We start from the raw sequence: 18,296 nt of genomic DNA on the forward strand, positions 1-18,296 counted from the left end.
TGTGTGTGTGTCAATAGTTGAATCATCATGAGTACGTCTGAGGTATAGTGTTTAAGTGAAGAGGTCCGTTACCTGCAGCAGCTACAGAAACCTCAGACACGGCCAATTCCCAAGGTGGTCTTACACTCACTCTCACTCTCTCTCTCTCTCTCTCTCACACACACACACACACACACACAGAAAATCAGTTGATAAAGGAAAATTAATTTAGCAAAACTGAGCTTAAAGTGCTAAACAGACAGGTTGCACTTCAGAGAGGAAGTCCCTCACACAATGACACAACCTGCCGTGGTAAACATCTCCACAGCTTTAAAATAAACAGGTTATCACCACAGGGATATCAACTCTGTTATTAAATGTTGGGCCTGACTTGACTTTAAAAGGAGGAGAAATATAATGTCTGAACAAGGTTGTTTAACTTTGAACCGGTCAAACACCACATCCCAAGGCCACACACATCAACCTTCATGCACAAATCCACACACAAATATGGGGGTACAGTTTAGTAAACCAGAGTGAGGAAAATGCCCACGTTGCCCATATGAAACCTTTATTAGGCTTCATTTTTTTTAAACCTGCTTTATAAGGTCATCCACTGTCTTATTCCAGTGCTGTGGAGATAGGTCTGCCAATGCAAGACTATCCACTGTTTTACATGTATTACCTGCATTTGTGTAAAATGGCTACAGACAGGGATTTTCACCTCCAAAATCCATAACTGCGCTCTCTTACACTCACTATTAGTATATGCAAATCTTTAAAATAAACGTTAATTGGTTTACTTTTTATATCGTAAGAAGTACTACTTTCAGCGCACATAGTTTCCAAGTTTGCCACAAAACTAAGGCTCCTAAAATCAGGAGTTGGTGCAGGAAGTAGACCCTCCCCCCATAGCACATTTACACTCACACACACTGAAACCTGAGCCACAGGAAGTGGTCCTGCACAGCATCATGTCAGGGCAGATTAATTATTCACCATTCTAAAAAATGCACCTTTTTCGTCTCTCCTATATTTTCCTCCCCCCCCCCTTTACTCCCTTCTTGTCTTCTCTTTATTTATTGTTTTCATTGCAGGTCCTCCAGAGAAGAACCATCAAGGAGACAAAAAGCTCTGCTACCTGCGTTATCTCAAAATGAGCTGCGTTCACACTCAAAATGAGCTGCTGCTGCTGCTGTGGTTGCACAGGCCCCAAAATTCCGGGAAATATTCTCCTGTGGTGTTCCCTGAAGACTTGCGGTATTCCTGCCCGCAGTATCCCCTCAACGCTTTTGTGGAATTTCCTAAATGGATGAAAAGCAGGTTTATTTGAACTCTTTTGAAAGGTGAAACGTATATATACTTCCTTATCTCTCCATGGCTGTATTATTATACTGTATAAACCCAAGTGTGAAAAGACTGAGCAAGAAAATAAAAATAACCCTCTTTTTCGCTGGTTTTATGAGAATAGAGTGAACAAACAATAACACCATACAGTTAACACACAATGTGGGCGATTAACACTGTAAAACCTCCTTTCAGTGACCTCACCAGAATCTTTGAGTAAGCAAGTCTGTAAGCCAAAACAGGACAGTGGTTGAGAAAAAAAAAAAGATTAAAAACAGCCTGGGCAAGTCCATGCTCATCATTTGCCAACAAATTATGTCTGCAATCATTTGTTACATTGAGACAACAGAAGCATTAAAAGGAAACTTTTCACCCAGAGAACTGCGAAACCATCTTTTATTTAGGTTTTATAAAATGTATCCATCCCTTCTAATGTCTAGTTGAGCTGGCCTTTACATAAATCAAATCAGCTGTATAAAAAGTCTGTAAAAGTTGACATTGCAAATACTTTTACAAGTATTTGTTAAAGTTGGTGCCAGTGCAGGTTGGTAGTATTTTAGTGGCTCTACATGTACTGTACAAATTTCTTTTAGTTTAATTTTATGACTGATGTTGCTGTTCCTCCCCGTCATTACGTTTTCCTGGGTCTGACTTGCGTTGCCACCCTGCTCTGTTGATTCACAAGACTGTATTTGCTGATATAATAATTTTTTTTCTTCCTTTTTGTAACTGCTATACCTGTAATCTACATAGGAGTGGCTGTGTCTCAGGTGGTAGGGCAGGTCATCCATAAATAGGGTTGGGTACCGAATCCCGGTTCCACTATGGAACCGGTTTCTACGCAACTGGTAGGAAGCGGACCGGATTGAACGCAAATTTTGGATCCACTTAATGTGTCGACTGAAATATTTTCCCTCCGTACGATACCCAACCCTATCCATAAAAGATTTGATTTTGATCCCCAGCTCCTCTTATTCACATGTCAATGCATTCTTATGTGAGCTAATCACTGAACCTCACACCTTGTCATCCGTGTGAATGTGTACGCATGGGTGAATAAGAGATTTGCTTTGCCTGCTCAGGTTTTTATATGAAGTCAAATTGCTGCTTTGAATACTAATAATAACAGTGCTGAATGCCAGAATGCTTTCATAGCTAACAAATTAAATTAATCTTTCTACTCGTTTTACTTCTTCCTCTCTCTTGTGTTAGTGTACAACCTTCTGGGACCTCTGAGATGTAACAGTGGAGTCAGCCATTTGCCCTGAAGAGTCATGTGGCTTGTTATTCTGTCTTTGTGCAATGTCATAACAAATATTATTCACTGGAAAATGTATTCCCCACAAGGACGGTAAACTATTAAGCTTATGCTGTACGTGTGTGTGTGTGTGACAGTGGTAAGTATGGGACCACAGGGATGTGCACAGAGTGCTAGTATGACACAGTCGTCGTGCACCAGGAAGTGTCCACTCTGCTCCTCCTGCCAGGACTGTGACTGTGTGGATTATGCGGATGTCAGGGGGGACAAAGGTTGTGTTAAGTGGAGGTTGGAAGAGCAGCGGGCAAATACACTTTCCCCTCAGGCGAGTGGTCCAGGGGCAATTAAGGGCACACACACTCAGCTCACATAACCACAAACCGTTGATTCTGAAGAAAACATCTTGCCCCATTAATACCCACTGTGCCTTGGGCTATTTGGCCCACTGGCCTACCCTGGTGACCCTTGTTACCGTGGTGATTAGATATTGGGAGTCTTCATCTGCAAACATTTAGTCAGTGTCAACCCTAATCTACCTTCTGTCACCCGGCCACCGGCGGGTTCAGCAGCAACACACACAAACATGCAACCGAAGACACACATTTTGCCACATAATTTACAACTGACAAACAAATAAATCTTCTCTCTACTGCTGCTGTCACGTTAAAACCTTCGAACTCAGATCTATTTTTATGAGTTAAAGGGATGCTTTGCCAATAATATCTTTTGAGTATCGACTTTTCATCCCAAGGTGGGTGTAACAAGTTTATAGTTTCCTCCTTGAGAGAAAACAGTGGCTGTGGTCAGCCTGAATTCAGTGGACTCTACTCCAGCAGCCTAATCCACTTCTACAACACTGCTCCTCTGTGTGTTCCAAACACTCATATTTTAGCATAAACCTGGCTAGAGACGAATATTTGGTTTGAATTGAGTTGTCAGAACAATGGTGCAACTTAAAAATAGTAAAAAAGTAGCTCTGTCACAATTTTCAGTACCGCTTTAAGTCCAGTTAAAAGATTTCACACAAAGATTTCAGCCAGACCATCACCTTGTAATGTAAAAGGTGACATTTTGGAGCTCCAACAACAAAGATATGTACCTATAACACACATTGTCTTTGTCATTAAATTACCATTTGCTGTCACATTCCACCTCCTGACCTCTGAACTATGACACACAGGTCCTCCTCCTCCAGGCCAAACCACCATGGCCACCGTGCCTCAGGTCACTCGTTGGCTCACTAAGCAGAGCAAAAGAGTGGGTTACGTCTGAAAATAAGACAATGCCTTCTTTAAATGACAAATACATTTTGAGCTGTTAAGAGATTCACTTGTACGGTCATCCAACAAATGCAAATATTAATTAATATATAATATATATTAATTAATATTATGTCATTCTTTCTACATGTTTGCACCAAAAGCCATGCCAAAAAAGCATGTACCATCCTAATATTTTTTAAGTGTTAAGTGGAAGTGTTCTCTTAAAATGACATATGTGCTGCTAGATTAGGGACCTACACACAGTCTCTTTGGCCAAAGTCTTCTCATTTAGGGCAGTGCCGGAAATGGGTCAGTACTAGCAGTTCTGATTCTTTGTCCACATGACTGCCCTTACAGTATTACTAGTAGGCTTATATTTACAAAAAAAAAAAATGATATTGTGATGAAATGGGAGAAACCAAGCAATTATGTAAAATCAGACACTCAGAACCCCCATAAAGACCAAATGGAATAATCCTTTGTGTCATAACCACATTTTCAGACGCTGGGATGATTCCACTGTGAGATTGGTAGTCAAAGCAGGCTCCTTCGATCATGCAGTGATCATGTCATGCAACTGCTGAATTAGGGTACAGGCACCTTTTTGAACCATTACATAACTGGAACAGGTAAGACAAAATCTGGTGCATACTGGTGGAAAGCGCAGATCCACAAAAACAGAAGATGGTGGTATTATAGGAATTTAGGATTAATATAGGAATATAGGAGTGACACATCGAAGAATCATTCAAGAGAAAAAAAACGCCAATTTGAAATCAAACTAGAACAGTCTGAAGGCATACACAAACTTGACAGCTGCTTCGGGCTCCTAAAAAAACTGAAAACTATAATCTGGGTAACGTTAGGTATTATCTGTTGATTTTGGTTATGCTCTGCTGGAAGGTTTAGTTCATTAAGAGCTCAAATCTTATTTCAAGACCACTTACTAACAGGGTACACTTCATAACAGGTTTATAGTTTGTCACTATGTCTTTTTAAGTGGTTTAGGTTAAAGCTTAATTTACCGATACTTTAAAGGTGTAAGCCATTGTGAAGAAAAATGTTTGGGTTGCTGAATTGTAAAACATCCTTTGGTAATAATGCAGATGTAAATGTTGATAATGCATTAAAGGAATAGCCCAACACTTAATGAACTATATGATTTCTTGTTAAGTTTTAAATGACAACCACTGTCATGTCTTAATCTTTAGAATGTAAATGATTTATTGGCTCTGATTAGTTGCTTGTCAACCAGCAGAGACTCCAGTAAATCTGGAAGACAATCCCCTATAAAACAGCAAATTATTCTATTAACACTTTCACAAAATATGCTAATAAGCAAGCTTTAAAAGTGCTGGTAGGCTTTTTAAACTTCAAACAGAGCCAGGCTAGCTGTTTCCAGCCTTTATGCTAAGCTAACTATCTGCAGTTACATATGAACATACAGGCGTGAAAGTGTTATCAATCTTCTAATCCAACTCTCGACAAGAAAGTCAATAAATGTATTTCCCAAAGATATTAATTTAATAAATACTTAGGGGTTTCTTAATTTCTTGTAAGCCCATAAGTCTGCAGTTATACATATTAAGTTATTAAAATTGTTAATCCTAAAGAACAGATGTACATGATCAGCTGAAAGATAAAGATGAGCCAAGTTAATTGCAGCTCCTTATCTGTCTTCTTTAGGCAGCTCCCGATAAGCTCTCCAACTCTTAGCATCTCACAGCTAATGAGACTCCCCGCTGAAAGGCGGGGTAGTTGTGTGTCCGCGGGGGTAAAGAAAACACCAAGATCTTTAGGCTGTCTCTCAGCACTTTGTCACTTAACACCCACTGGCCACCATAAAAGAGTTTGTTGTGGGAGGGAATTTGCCATAAAAAATAATCTTTACAGGGATATTTTTCTCACAATCTAAGCAATGCTGTAGATTTCTAAACTGGAGGTTTTCCCAGATCCCCTTGTCTTCAAAAAAAGCATTCCTTTTGAGTATGTGAACAAAGATCATGGGCATTTCAAATAATTCTGAATGAAACATGGACTCAGCGTGAACATTTCAAAATCTAGAGCTTTTTAATTGGGATGAAAACGGAATATTCAATGTCCATTTCTGTTGGCTTCCATTCATTAAAACAGATTAATCAATTCAACAGTCAATTCAACACTGAAGGCAGGCAGTGAAACGGCACAAATAATTCATTACTGCACAGTTTATGCACGCTGTGTTTCTAGGAAGCCGAGTGAGTATTTGGGAGTAAAAACAAAATAATGTAAGGTTCTCCCTCCGTTGCAGCTTATTATCAAGACAATATTTTCAAAGAGGCACATGAGGCAAGAGAAAAGAGAAGTTACCGTAACTGAGCTCAGCAGTCTCAGTTGTCTAGCCGGCCTTCTTCAATATTCAGGAGAAAATGTACCACAACAGGTACAGAGCAGTAATATCCATTTGTTTTGTTCCCCAAATACTGGCTGGCTTATTGACTTTCCTGTGTTTTTGTCCCAGTGTGGATGTATGAAGCAGTTTTGCTCCCCCATCAGGTTGTTTAAGGAAGTTACAATCCAACAAGGACTCATTCTATCCTCTCGTGCTTTTCCACAGGCTACAACATGTGACTGTAGAAAGGCTCCTTGCTCAAGTCTGACACTCTTTAAATGATTTAAGAGGAGCTCAGAAGAACCCACCAGAAATCTTGCTTGCAAGAAAACTTGTGTTTAATTGTTAAGGCACGTCCGTGTGTTCCTACAGAACCCTTGTTGTCATTCATTTTGTATTGCCTTAATTATTACACACATTTCCAAACAGAATAGAGAATATAACCCATTATTTAGGCAAACTACTCAATGTCACTTTTCCTCCTCTTCTTCGATTTTGGTGGTTCAGAAGCTTCACTTAAACTGGATCTTGTGACATCTGTACCAGTTTCATGTCTCCTCTTTTTGCTTGACTTGTCACTAAGGTAACCGCTGGAGTCACTGGCGTGGACTTCCATTGGAGAGATGGCCACCTCCTCCTCCTCCTCCTTAACACGTTTTTCCTTCTTCCTTTTCTTCTTCTTTTTCTCACCAGCTTCATTGCCATTTGCATCACTCAATGTTCCGTTCAGATCTGGTCCAGTGTTTCCATCCAACTGGCAGGAGGGTGTGCTCGTCACCTCCACTTCTCCATTCTCCTCTTTATCTTTCTTCTTTTTCTTCTTCTTCTTTGGGGTGTCTGCAAGAGATTCCTCGGAGGGCTCTGGGTTCGGTTCTGTCTCTGCTAGTTCTGGCTCGTCTGCAGGGACGCCAAAATCCGAGCTCTCACCCATAGCGAGCAGCTCTTGTACCCTGAGATGCACACAGACAGAACACAGTAATCAATCAAGGGTTTAACAACACTATGATTTCTGATGAACACATTTTAATGTAAGTTAAATATCTTTAGTAACTTGAAGGCATCACCTTGAACTCTGGAAAATTATCTGTTTTTTTTTTTTTTTTTTTTATACAATCGTCCAACATTTAAACAGTAAACAAGAACAAAATAATCAACTTAAGAAAGCTGTATAAAGCAACTCACAGTATTGACAGAAGTAGTAGTCAGGGTTCAGTAGGTGAAATGTTCCCAACAGGGGATCAGATGTGATAAAACCGCTGCTTCTTTGGAAAATAAATGTGCGCTCAGATGCTGCCTATGTGCAGGACTAGACCCTATGCGCACAGGATTAGTATTACCTGGTAATCTATAGTCATTTGTTATAAATAGACCTTATCTGAAATTTGTCAGATTAACTACCATATTTCCCCGAACGCAGAGGTCCTGCGATGATATTAGTCTCGTGCATATCGGCATGTCTGTGATTTGGCAGGGTCGTTTTGTTTTCAAGGTTCAAGTTTCCTTTTTACCCCTTTCGCAAAGACGCATATGGAATCGCAAGTGGGTTGTGGACACATTCTTTCATGGGCAATCTAGTTTGGACCACTGCCTGACCGGAGACCCCCGTCGCCAAGTTGATGCGCTCCCTGTGGCTTCGCCCGTGGGCAGACACTGATGCTGTGTGGTTGCTGCCGCGGCGGGGATAGGGTCTGCACCTCTAGTAACCTCTACAGGGCCTGGCCCAAAAACATACAGAACACCAACCGAAGTGCGTTGGGAACACCGTTTTAAATGGTTTGCCGCTGTCGCAAACAAAGCACATGTTAGTTTGATTTAGATAAGCCAAAGTTCTCTAGCTCAGCTAAACTGCAAGATTTCAAGTAACAGCAATCACAAACATACGGCACGTTACTGAACCAAGTGAAGGTGTGTCTGTGATTTGCCCAAGTGGCTCTATTCATGCAAGCAACATTTTTTTAATCCAAAACACTGAATTTGTCAAAAGGTGAAATGTTTGCAGCTATGAAACAAAAGACCACCCAGAATAGTTTTGTCCCCCCACCAACCATCACCGCACACTTGCCTGGTCCTGTCCAGCCGTCCTCTGATCAGCAGCACCCCCGCAGTGTCAGCGTCAAGTGCAGTCACCTCAAACTTTAGCTCTGCTCCGATTCTTGGCCCTGCGTCCCGCCAGGTTTCCACAGAAACCAGGTTGGGTTTTGGGATGCTGGCGTTGAAGCAGCCGTGCACCAGGCAGCCCACATGGCTTACTCCTAGTTTATTCACGTTACCCTGGAAACAAAAACAGAGCAGAAATTGCAAATTACATGCATAAAAGTGGGCCCACAGGTAAAGGTTTTCTTCACGTTTTCTTGGTTTGCATGGGGTTGGTATTTTGTTTTCCAATAATATACTCCCACAAATCAAGTACAGTGTAGAAGTTTAATTGTATTGTCCTGGGAAATATCTAAATCACATGAATGGACTGTGCTACACATCATATAAGCTCTGCTTGTAAAGAGTAACACAGTAAGGCCAAGACAGGTGCCAAAACGGTTAAGGTATGTAAGACACTCTGAATAACAACAGTAGATGTAAAGCTTACCAACAATGTCTGTCCTCGTTGGGGCTGAAAAACAATAAAGTGGGCCTCTATGTCCATGTGGATGTAGCTGCTGTCGTCGTAGATTCCTCCATGCTGGCTCACTATCCTGATGTTATCGTAAGCCAGGGGTACTCCCTTCAGACTGCATGGGTCAAAACAATGGAGTTGAATTACTTTCTTTACAGACCGATATAATAACATTCATGGTTAGATGAAACATATGCAAATTGTTGTCACACAAGATCCATTTGAAAGACAAACCCACCAAAGGCCCACGCTTAACCAGGAAAAACACGGAATTCACAGAAGTCATTCAAAGACCTGGGTCCCTCTAGTGCATATTTTGACAGGCATGTTACTATTTTCTGACATCTGATAGACTGAACGAAACTAAAAGTTAAACAGATTGTTGTGGTATTCTTTAGTGACATCTCATTACATTATACCAATGTCATTAGATATTGGATCCCTGCCAGTTGGACCCATGCTCTGGTAAACCGGTGGGAGCAGTGGTGTTTATTTACAGCCATCCTGGATCAGGTGGTGGAAAGTAACTAAGCACATTTCACTGTCTACTCCATTACATACATTTGTGGTGTAGCACTAACTAAAGTGTACATACAAAATGTTATAATTGATATGATTTACATTTTAAAAAACAGCATAATTTATGTTTTCATTACTTTGACCAGCTTCAATAATACATGCTATATGCTGCATGTATGCATGCTACATATACAACAATGCATCAACAGTAATAATACAATAATAAAGTTGTGGTTTACTGACAGTAATTTTACTTTTGATTCTTTAAGTGCATTTTGTAATGACGTATTATTGGGGCACTGCCACATTACGTCTGAATACATTCTTAACCAGTCAGAACCTAGCTAGCTAGCATTTTTTGCAGCTCATTAGCAGTGACAGGGTGGCGAACACTTGGCCAGTAACATTAACTGCAAACCGAGACCGTTGACCGAGAGACCACGGCTAGCTACATAGACACATTGCAGGCTTGACCTGGCATGCATGTTGAAGCAAAATGACGTAACGCTAGTTTGTCAGATAACAGACAAATGGTGTATCCGGTGTTTATTACCTCTGGGAGAACTTGAGCAGCTCGGCCTCCAGCTCCTCCTGTATACCTGTCCTCTTCTTGTTCAGGTAGATGGGCGGCAGGGCAATGTGTCTCCGGTGCGTGTTCATGACCAGACACGAGTATGGCGCTGACAGCAGCTCGGAGGCGGCTGCGAACGAGGGGATAGAGCACGAGACCGCGCCGGCATCTCTTCCCGGTACAAGAGACTCTTCGGTCGGTTCTTCAGCACTGGTGGCAGATATTTTACTAGACATTTCTATATGTTTCGGCTCGTCTTCTGCATGCTCTAAGTTTGCCATGCTTTTTAAGAAGACCGGAAACGAACGGAACGTAATTTCCGCTTTGGCTCTGTCAACAACATCAGTTATAATGTTTATTCATATTGCCGCCTGCTGGCCAGGATGTAGAGTTACAGTCGTAGAACATTTCAAATCGCGACAGTCCATGCAATCGAGATTTTACTGAAATTTAGTCTAATCTGTCATTTTTAACCACACAAATTACAGCTATATAGAAACGCAAAATTCAGTTTCTGTGGCACATATTTGAGCCCATAACATTGACTCAATGATAAAAAATAGTGTATGAAATAATGATAACATTTTGGATGGACTTCTGTATGTAAAAAAAAATAAAGTAAGCAAACCTTTAATCATTTCTTTACAGTAAATTTCAATAAGCATGTAGCACCTAAATGCTGTATGTCGTTCTAGTAGTAACTATACAATTACGATTTTTACCCTTTTTGATTTGCATGTCACATTTGAATCTACTTGATCTAATTGGTGTGACATGTAGCTGCATTAAATGTAGTGAAGAAGAAGTATTCAAAGTTCCAACACAGCTAATAGGGCAGTGTGGACAACTGCCTCCAGGCACCCAGAGGCCCCTGACAGCCCCAGGTTCTCACTATGGCATTATTTCAGTTGATGCTGTGCTTACTGTGCTTACATATGATCAAATCAGGCTAAATTGTGTTTAATCAGTCAGACAGTTATTCTTGAATTGAAATGCTTTGGACAGTATTTTGATAACTGACGTGAATCTTTATTCAACCCCTGAAAGGAATTTCTTTCCTCACCAACAGGCCCTTTGTTATGTAAACTGCAAGGTGTGCACTGACTACCCTTTGCAAGGATGCTGTAAAGCTGTTCATCTGATAAGATACGGCCATTGATTCTGTATCCTGTTCTCATATACAATGGCACATTAAAATCATTAGGGTGACCTGTGGTGTCAATAAGTGCATCACACACACACACACACACACACACACACACACACACACACACACACACACACACACACACACACACACACACACACACACACACACATGCACACACTCACTCACGCAAGCCAGACACACAGAGAGCACTCCAGTGCAGGGCAGACCTGATGTTCTCTTGGGCGCCATGGCCCACTCTTGTCAGTTTTCACAGTGATAAATTGTGGCATGGTTTCTTAGTCAGACCTCCCAGTGGCTTCTATAGCTGTGGGTCGTATGTAATACACACACACACACACACACACACACACACACACACACACACACACTGTGCAGTGCTTTCTGGAGTGGGCACCATAACGAGGTATCGAGCAGCATGATGTTGTCAGAGCAATTGTATTTCTTCATTAGAGGTCACAGCTGTGTGTCTGTCTGTGTGCATGCATGTGAGTGTATCTGATACTGTTTATTTTTGCGTGAGGTGGTTCAGGAGATGCTATAAAACAGATCCACTTCATCACCTATCTTTACGATGAGTGTGTGAATCTTGAGCGGAGCCAAAGGCGTCATTGAGTTAAACTGTGGTCTCGTAGGAATGCACTGACTTCTTAATCTAGTTCCACATTGATTATGTTGGCACAGGTTGTCAGTATGTAATTTTCCACACTTTGTTTTTAAGATTTACTACATGCATTTATCAAAAAATAAACATTTAGAAAAAAATTCTTTGAAGGGGTAACTAGCTTAGTAATAAAAGCAGTTGCGTACTTACAGAAAATTTCAAACAGAGTCACCACAATGCTGATGTGTTGCAATAATAATACTACACAAAATTTTACTGAAATAATCCATTCACGATAAAGCATCACTCATTTTTGTTATACTTTAATTGAATTCACTTTTATAAGAAGCATTTATAAAAAAATATCTTGGATTTATAACTTTGGCTAGATTCCTGATATACAAGCATGGATATACAATACATTACATTGCGCATCACTGTATTTCATATCAAAGCATTACCATTATCAGACGATACAGTTTACTGTAGGCTATCTCAATATCTGCATTCCATAAACTCATAACAAGACAGAGAGAGAGAGAGAATAAAGACACTGAGACTGAAAAAGCAGTAGCCCTTCAAGTGAATCAGCTGCATGCTTGGTTTGTGCTCCTTACTTTGAGGCATTTCACTGGATAAAAGCTATCCTTCTTGCTAATTAGTTTAAAGTTGAGATGATGTAATGCAGATGTTTGTCATGTGAATAATGACCCAAACGGCAGCTCTCCATCTTTGTTTGAACCTGTGTTTGCATAAATATTCAAAAGCACAAATGCCTCCATCTTGTTATCAAAATATCCTTCGGCGGAAGAGAAAATGGCTTCCTAGGTGAGAGACCATCCACTCCCTGCAGTCAGGATCTTGTTATTGCATCTCCCACAGGATGTGTAAAAAGAAGTGCAGGCTGTAATTGTCTTCTGACAGCAAGCGATACATATGAACAGCCTCTGTTTCAGTGTGTGCAAGTAACCTGTTGTGACACGTTACGGTGATACTGTGGTGTGTCCGTTGTAAGATATCTGAGGAATACCGTTGCTGGAGTTGTCCAGGATCTCCTGGAAACACAAATGCACTTGATAACTTAACATACACTGCCAAACACAAACTTCAAAATAATCTTAGGGCATGAAGCATGCATTTGCTATCATATCTTTCTGTACCTTCTCGGTCATCTCATGCGAATGATGCAGCGAGTGTTCCCTCTCCAGGAACATCCTCTGCTGCTCAGAGCTAGCCAGGCGACAGGTAAGCCATGTGGATAATGTACAGAAAGAGATCCCTGGACAAGACAGGAAATGGGAAACCAGCTGAACAAACAACGGAAGAAGAGCGGGCTGTCCTATCTTTTGTATTTCATACTTTTTTAGCCATGCTAGTGACATCGTGAGAATGACAGCCTCTTTATGGTGGTTGGTCCATCATGTTGTTCCAAACTGAAATATCTCAACAACAATTGAATGGATTGCCATGCAATTTTGTACAGACATTCATGATCCCAAAAGGATGAATCCTAATTACTTTGTTGATCCCCTGACCTTTCCCTTTAGCCCTACCAGCAGGGCAAAGATTTCACCTATCCAGTGAAATGTGGAACAGATGTTCATGTAATCCTTAGGTGGTGCCTTAGCTTTTCATATTCTGGATCCATCAGGTATTTTAAAGTGTGTGTTGAATGTGTACTACATTGGTTCATGACCAAACACATGGAAAACAAGTGGCATCCGTTGTGCTTTATGCTAATTGGCAAATATATAATGTCTAATTAGCATACTGACAAGCTTGTAGTGAATTGTTGAATCTTTGTAAATTATCTCTAAAGTGTCAGATAACTTCTGTTGGGATTACAATTTAATTAAATTGAATAGCATTGTCACATGGAGCATTTTAGCACGTTGACATCAGCATTTACTGCTACATAGAGTAGACTTTGTTAATTGTGTTTAACTGTGGAAAGGTAAAGGTAAAGGTACTTTTCTGTCATTTATACATACATGTGGCAAAATTCCTTCTCTGCATTTAACCCATCCCTCAAGGGAGCAGTGGACAGCCATTTAAAGCGCCCGGGGACCAACTCCAAAACTGAGAAAGTGCCTTGATCAAGGGTACTGACTGGAGAACCTAGTACATGCTTTTTGATGTGTTTTGCATTTCATCACAGTGTGTCGTTATTTTTTGTTTACCCAGACAGGCCAGAGTCATGGCAGCCAGATGGATCGAGTGCATGGAGTCTGGTCGTTTGTTCAGCGCACGAACAAACTGGAAGTTTAGGATCCCACCAATCAGACCACAAATACAGCATGCCGAAAACAAGATCATCTGAGGGACAGAGGCAGAGAATGGTTGATGTTAATGCAGACTGCAGAATTGATATTTTATCAACAAAACTGTAAGCAAACAGACAAAATGTGATGAGATGGGAGATAAACTACTTCCATAATGTTGTTTCGGAGGATGGTTGCACTGATGAGTAACGCGTATCAGTCAAAATAAATTTCACTTCGTATTAGAAAATATTGCACGGATTGTAAATATGCTACCGGCTATTTGTTTTGTGTCAGATTTGTACGTTAGAGGTTTTGTTACTTTCAGTATTTAATCAAACAAACTTCATAGATTACCTCCTTCGAATGGTAAAGCAGCTGGAAAACTCAAACAGAGTGCAAAAATCTAATTATTTTCTCAGAAGGATCTGATTGGAAAATTATTGCAGTTCTGTTACTTTGCGATGTGAATGATAAAATCCAACCTATTTAATACTACTCCTTCTTTATTGTGCGTGCACGTGCACATATGTCTATTATGGCTGGAGTTCAGGTCATCTTTCATTGCTCCCAGAACAGATGCCTTTATTGCCTTTAACCGCATGGAAAAGGGCTTCTCCAATTTCAGTCATTAACCAGCGAAGTGTGGAAAGCAACTGGCAGGACTCCGGAGCCCAACCAACCTAATGCAATCATCATCCCGCAGGCAAACAATGAGTAAGGGGACGGAATGAGATGAGGAATAAAGATAGAGAGAGTCAGAGCACAGAAGCAACCGGGGAGGATGAGATTGAAAAGAGAAGGTAGATGGATGAGGGCAATGAATAAGGGGAAGTCACGACGATGAAAATGGCAACAAAGACACTAGGTGAGGTTGGATGGGGTGAGAAAGAGGGAGAGAAAGGTTGAGAGATGTCTCGGTTACAGTGGATTGTGCTGACATTGATCCATCATTAGTGCCCTCCCTGCAGGAGACAGAGACCGAGAGGGAGAAAGAGAGAGGGAGAGAGAGAGAGAGAGAGAGAGAGAGAAAGAGAGAGATGTTATTCAGTCAAGACTGTGATGCGATTACAGAGCAGAAAGATGGGATTTCCATAGATGGAAAGAAAGACAGAAAGAGAGGAGGAGAGGTGACTGCTTGTCTCCTCTGGTTTCCTCAAATGTCTTTTTCAGAGCACATGCACTGTTTGCACCTGACAGGACAACATACACACACACACACACACACACACACACACACACACACACACACACACACACACACTAACACTAACACATCACCTTTAGATCGTCTTTAGTTAGAAACTTCCTGGGGTAGATAATGAGTAAATAATCATGACACAGACCATTACAGTAATATATTTGCATATTCGGATCCTTCAGAGGGTATACTCATGAGAGTTGATGTGTGTACTAATATTTGATGGATGATGGATGACAGCACATAATATCAAGGACACAGTTCACTGAATAGCAACAGTATTAGTGTTCAAAATTAATTATCTTTCAAAGTGAAACACTTTCTCTTACATAACAATGAATACTGCTAATGTTAGCAAACTCAAATATGTTATAACTTATATGCAAGCTAAAGTGAGAATTTACTGTTAAACAAGTAACTTACAAGTAACTGATGCCAACTAGCTGTTACTTTACTTTAGATATTGAGCAGTAGTTTATGTTTATTTTGACGTGCGTTTTGATGCATGTATGTCAGGATGCAAAGGCATGCTGTTAAAACAGAAAAATGTTTTGTAGTAGACAAAATGCTCTCGTAAACCATATTTAAGTTGTCTTCAATTAAATGGTAATAATGTGTTTCATAAGTTTCAGAAATGTAGTCTTGTGTAAGGTGTAGGTCTATCGTTTTGAGTTTAGTTCTGTAGGCAAGATATGAATATAAAATGTCATTATGAATGCTATAAAGCAACATTGTTGAATCGTGTGCAATATTGCAACTCATTCTATTATGCCTTTATATTTGATTAGATTAGATTTATCAAATAGTTGATAAATGATGCAGGCTTTCAGTTTTAAATGTTTATATATTTTTTGGTATAAGAGTCTTTGTTTGAATATTTTGTCTCTTTGTATACGGATCCTTTTTTCCTCATATTTCTAATATAATGCAGGGTCAATGTGAGATGTGTACAAGGAGGAGCATGTGACCAAGAGGAAGATACAGACTACGAGCAACCATCTACCAGCAGTTCAGGCACACATCAACCCCAGCCGGCCAGCACGTCTGGAGACTCCGCAGCAGTACCAAGCCCTGCAGTACCAGCAGTTTAGGAACAGGTACACAGCAAAAAAATCTTAGGTTGATTTTTCATAATATAATTCACTTATAATTCAATACTTGAATGTGTGTGTTTTAGCTGGTCTACATAGTGTGTTTAGAAAGTAAAGTAAAATTATGTGACTTCTCTGCTTCTAAATCTTTTTTTTTATTAAAGAAGATTGCTTACTTGTATACTTTTACTATTAAGTTTGTATTTATGCTTGATTATTTAATCTCTACGAAGATTTTGCACATCCCATAATTGTGTATGTATGTTTTGGCTGTTCTGTATACTGTGCTTACAAAGTTGATTTTCCTTTTTTGTTTTATTTTTCTTAGGTGTTACATTGTGATGCTGCTATTGTGTTATTGTTATTAAGTTATATGGTTGGTAATAAAAAGTTAACCTGGCCAATTAAATGTTTTTTTGTGGGAGGGAGGCATCATAAAGGAATTATGCATATGGCACCATAATGGCTATCAGCGGCGCTGCTAATACACATCAGAAAGGACAACAGAAGAGGCCACTAGAAAACAGCTAAATATATACTTACAATAAGACCTGTCCTCTTGCGAGCACACAGCACTCCACACATCCCACAGACCAGAAACTGGACAGAGACAGAGAACAACAAAATGAGTCAATGAGCAGTTTCAGAAGTTGTAGTCTCGAGATAATTACCGGTTTAGAAACAATATGAAACTTAAACTATTGATATCACTCCATTCTCCCTGTCTTGACAACAGGAAAGGGAGAAGGTATTATTTACACTTGGCTATGCAGATGCAAGTTTCTCCCTCTAAAAATAGTGTGTTATTGTAGGCTTCGAGCAGGAAGGCACATTATCCTGGATGTCAGTGATACAGACGGGAAAAAATCCACTTAGTTGAAATTAACCAAAAAAAAAGGTTTTGTGTCAAGTTAGTTCCAGTTAGTTTTGTAATTGTATTGTAAATTAACAGATTAAATGGGGCGACCTCTGGCTCACCCAGTATGAGCGTTCGCCCCATGTAGGCTGAGTCCTTTGCAGCGGCCCGGGTTCGGATTCGACCCGCGGCCCTTTGCTGCGTGTCATCAGATCTCTCTCCCTACTTTCCTGTCTAGCCACTGCCACCCAAAAAAATCCCCCAAAAAGTAATCATAAAAAAAGATTAAGTGAATGAGTATCACTTCCCTGATTCAGCAGCACACTCTATAATCAAAGGTTGGAAATTTGAACTGCTCAAGGGGGAAAGCGGTCAGTCATTATAAATGACTCTGAGCTCTTGACAGGAGCTATTTGAGCAAACATGAGACACAGTAGCGAGCTCAGCAGGCAGCATTCAACAGCTGTGAGGTTGAACACACATGTCACATTGCATAGCAGCTTTGCAGCAACTTTATGCACACACACTCTTCATGTATTCACATTCAAATATACAACCTATAAATTGTAATATCACTTACAGCTGTCATGCCATATATTTACACCACTCATGCATCTTTGAAATACTTATCTCATGTTGCCTAAGCTTCAGGCACTTGGTCATTCTCAGCAATAAGAATGTGTTTATAGTCACGGTACAGCTTGACGTTATATGTAGCTGCTGCTAGAAATGTCAGTTCTCAACTTATTATTGCTCATCAGTAAAATCAAGACAATGAGGCCAAGAGAGGCATTCTCACAGCAGGAGACTTAGGCAGAGGAGTGAGCTGATTGTGTGTAAAAGAAATAAGCGTTGACTCTAACAGAAAGAACAGAGCAACAACTCAAGCATGAATGAATGAAACTGATCTTTAGATCCAAAACAGAGGCATCTATAGGCCAAATGGCTGTGTGTGAGTCTCTAACATCTACAGTAATAGACAAACACATTAAGCCACATAAAAGACAAACTAAACCAAAATGATTAGTCTTCGCCACACACTGGGTCTATATAATGGAGGAAAAGACACAACTTACAGTTCTACTGTGCCCTTGAAAACTTCAAACTGTGTGAGGTAAATGTAAGGAGTTTTAAGAATAACTACTGATTTGTAGAGTGGTTTTTAATTGTTGAATCAAAAAGGTTCGAGTTATTATA

At 40.2% G+C, this 18,296-nt stretch overlaps 2 protein-coding genes across 2 annotated transcripts; both read right to left on the reverse strand.

Annotated features, from left to right (window-relative positions):
* Window positions 1-5,893: 5,893 nt before the first annotated feature.
* polr1f (RNA polymerase I subunit F) lies at window positions 5,894-10,247 on the reverse strand. Its single transcript, XM_034891357.1, has 4 exons — window positions 9,901-10,247; window positions 8,802-8,943; window positions 8,280-8,488; window positions 5,894-7,167 (listed from the first exon to the last, which is right to left on the reverse strand). Exons 1-4 carry the CDS (start codon window positions 10,197-10,199, stop codon window positions 6,678-6,680), a joined length of 1,140 nt encoding a protein of 379 aa, XP_034747248.1. The 5' UTR covers window positions 10,200-10,247; the 3' UTR covers window positions 5,894-6,677.
* Window positions 10,248-12,489: 2,242 nt separating this feature from the next.
* Window positions 12,490-17,095, reverse strand: LOC117956358 (transmembrane protein 196). Its single transcript, XM_034891380.1, has 4 exons — window positions 16,787-17,095; window positions 13,871-14,006; window positions 12,851-12,969; window positions 12,490-12,745 (listed from the first exon to the last, which is right to left on the reverse strand). Exons 1-4 carry the CDS (start codon window positions 16,826-16,828, stop codon window positions 12,674-12,676), a joined length of 369 nt encoding a protein of 122 aa, XP_034747271.1. The 5' UTR covers window positions 16,829-17,095; the 3' UTR covers window positions 12,490-12,673.
* Window positions 17,096-18,296: the final 1,201 nt, after the last annotated feature.

This window comes from Etheostoma cragini, chromosome 14 (assembly GCF_013103735.1).
Source record: "Etheostoma cragini isolate CJK2018 chromosome 14, CSU_Ecrag_1.0, whole genome shotgun sequence".
Lineage (NCBI taxonomy): Eukaryota > Metazoa > Chordata > Actinopteri > Perciformes > Percidae > Etheostoma > Etheostoma cragini.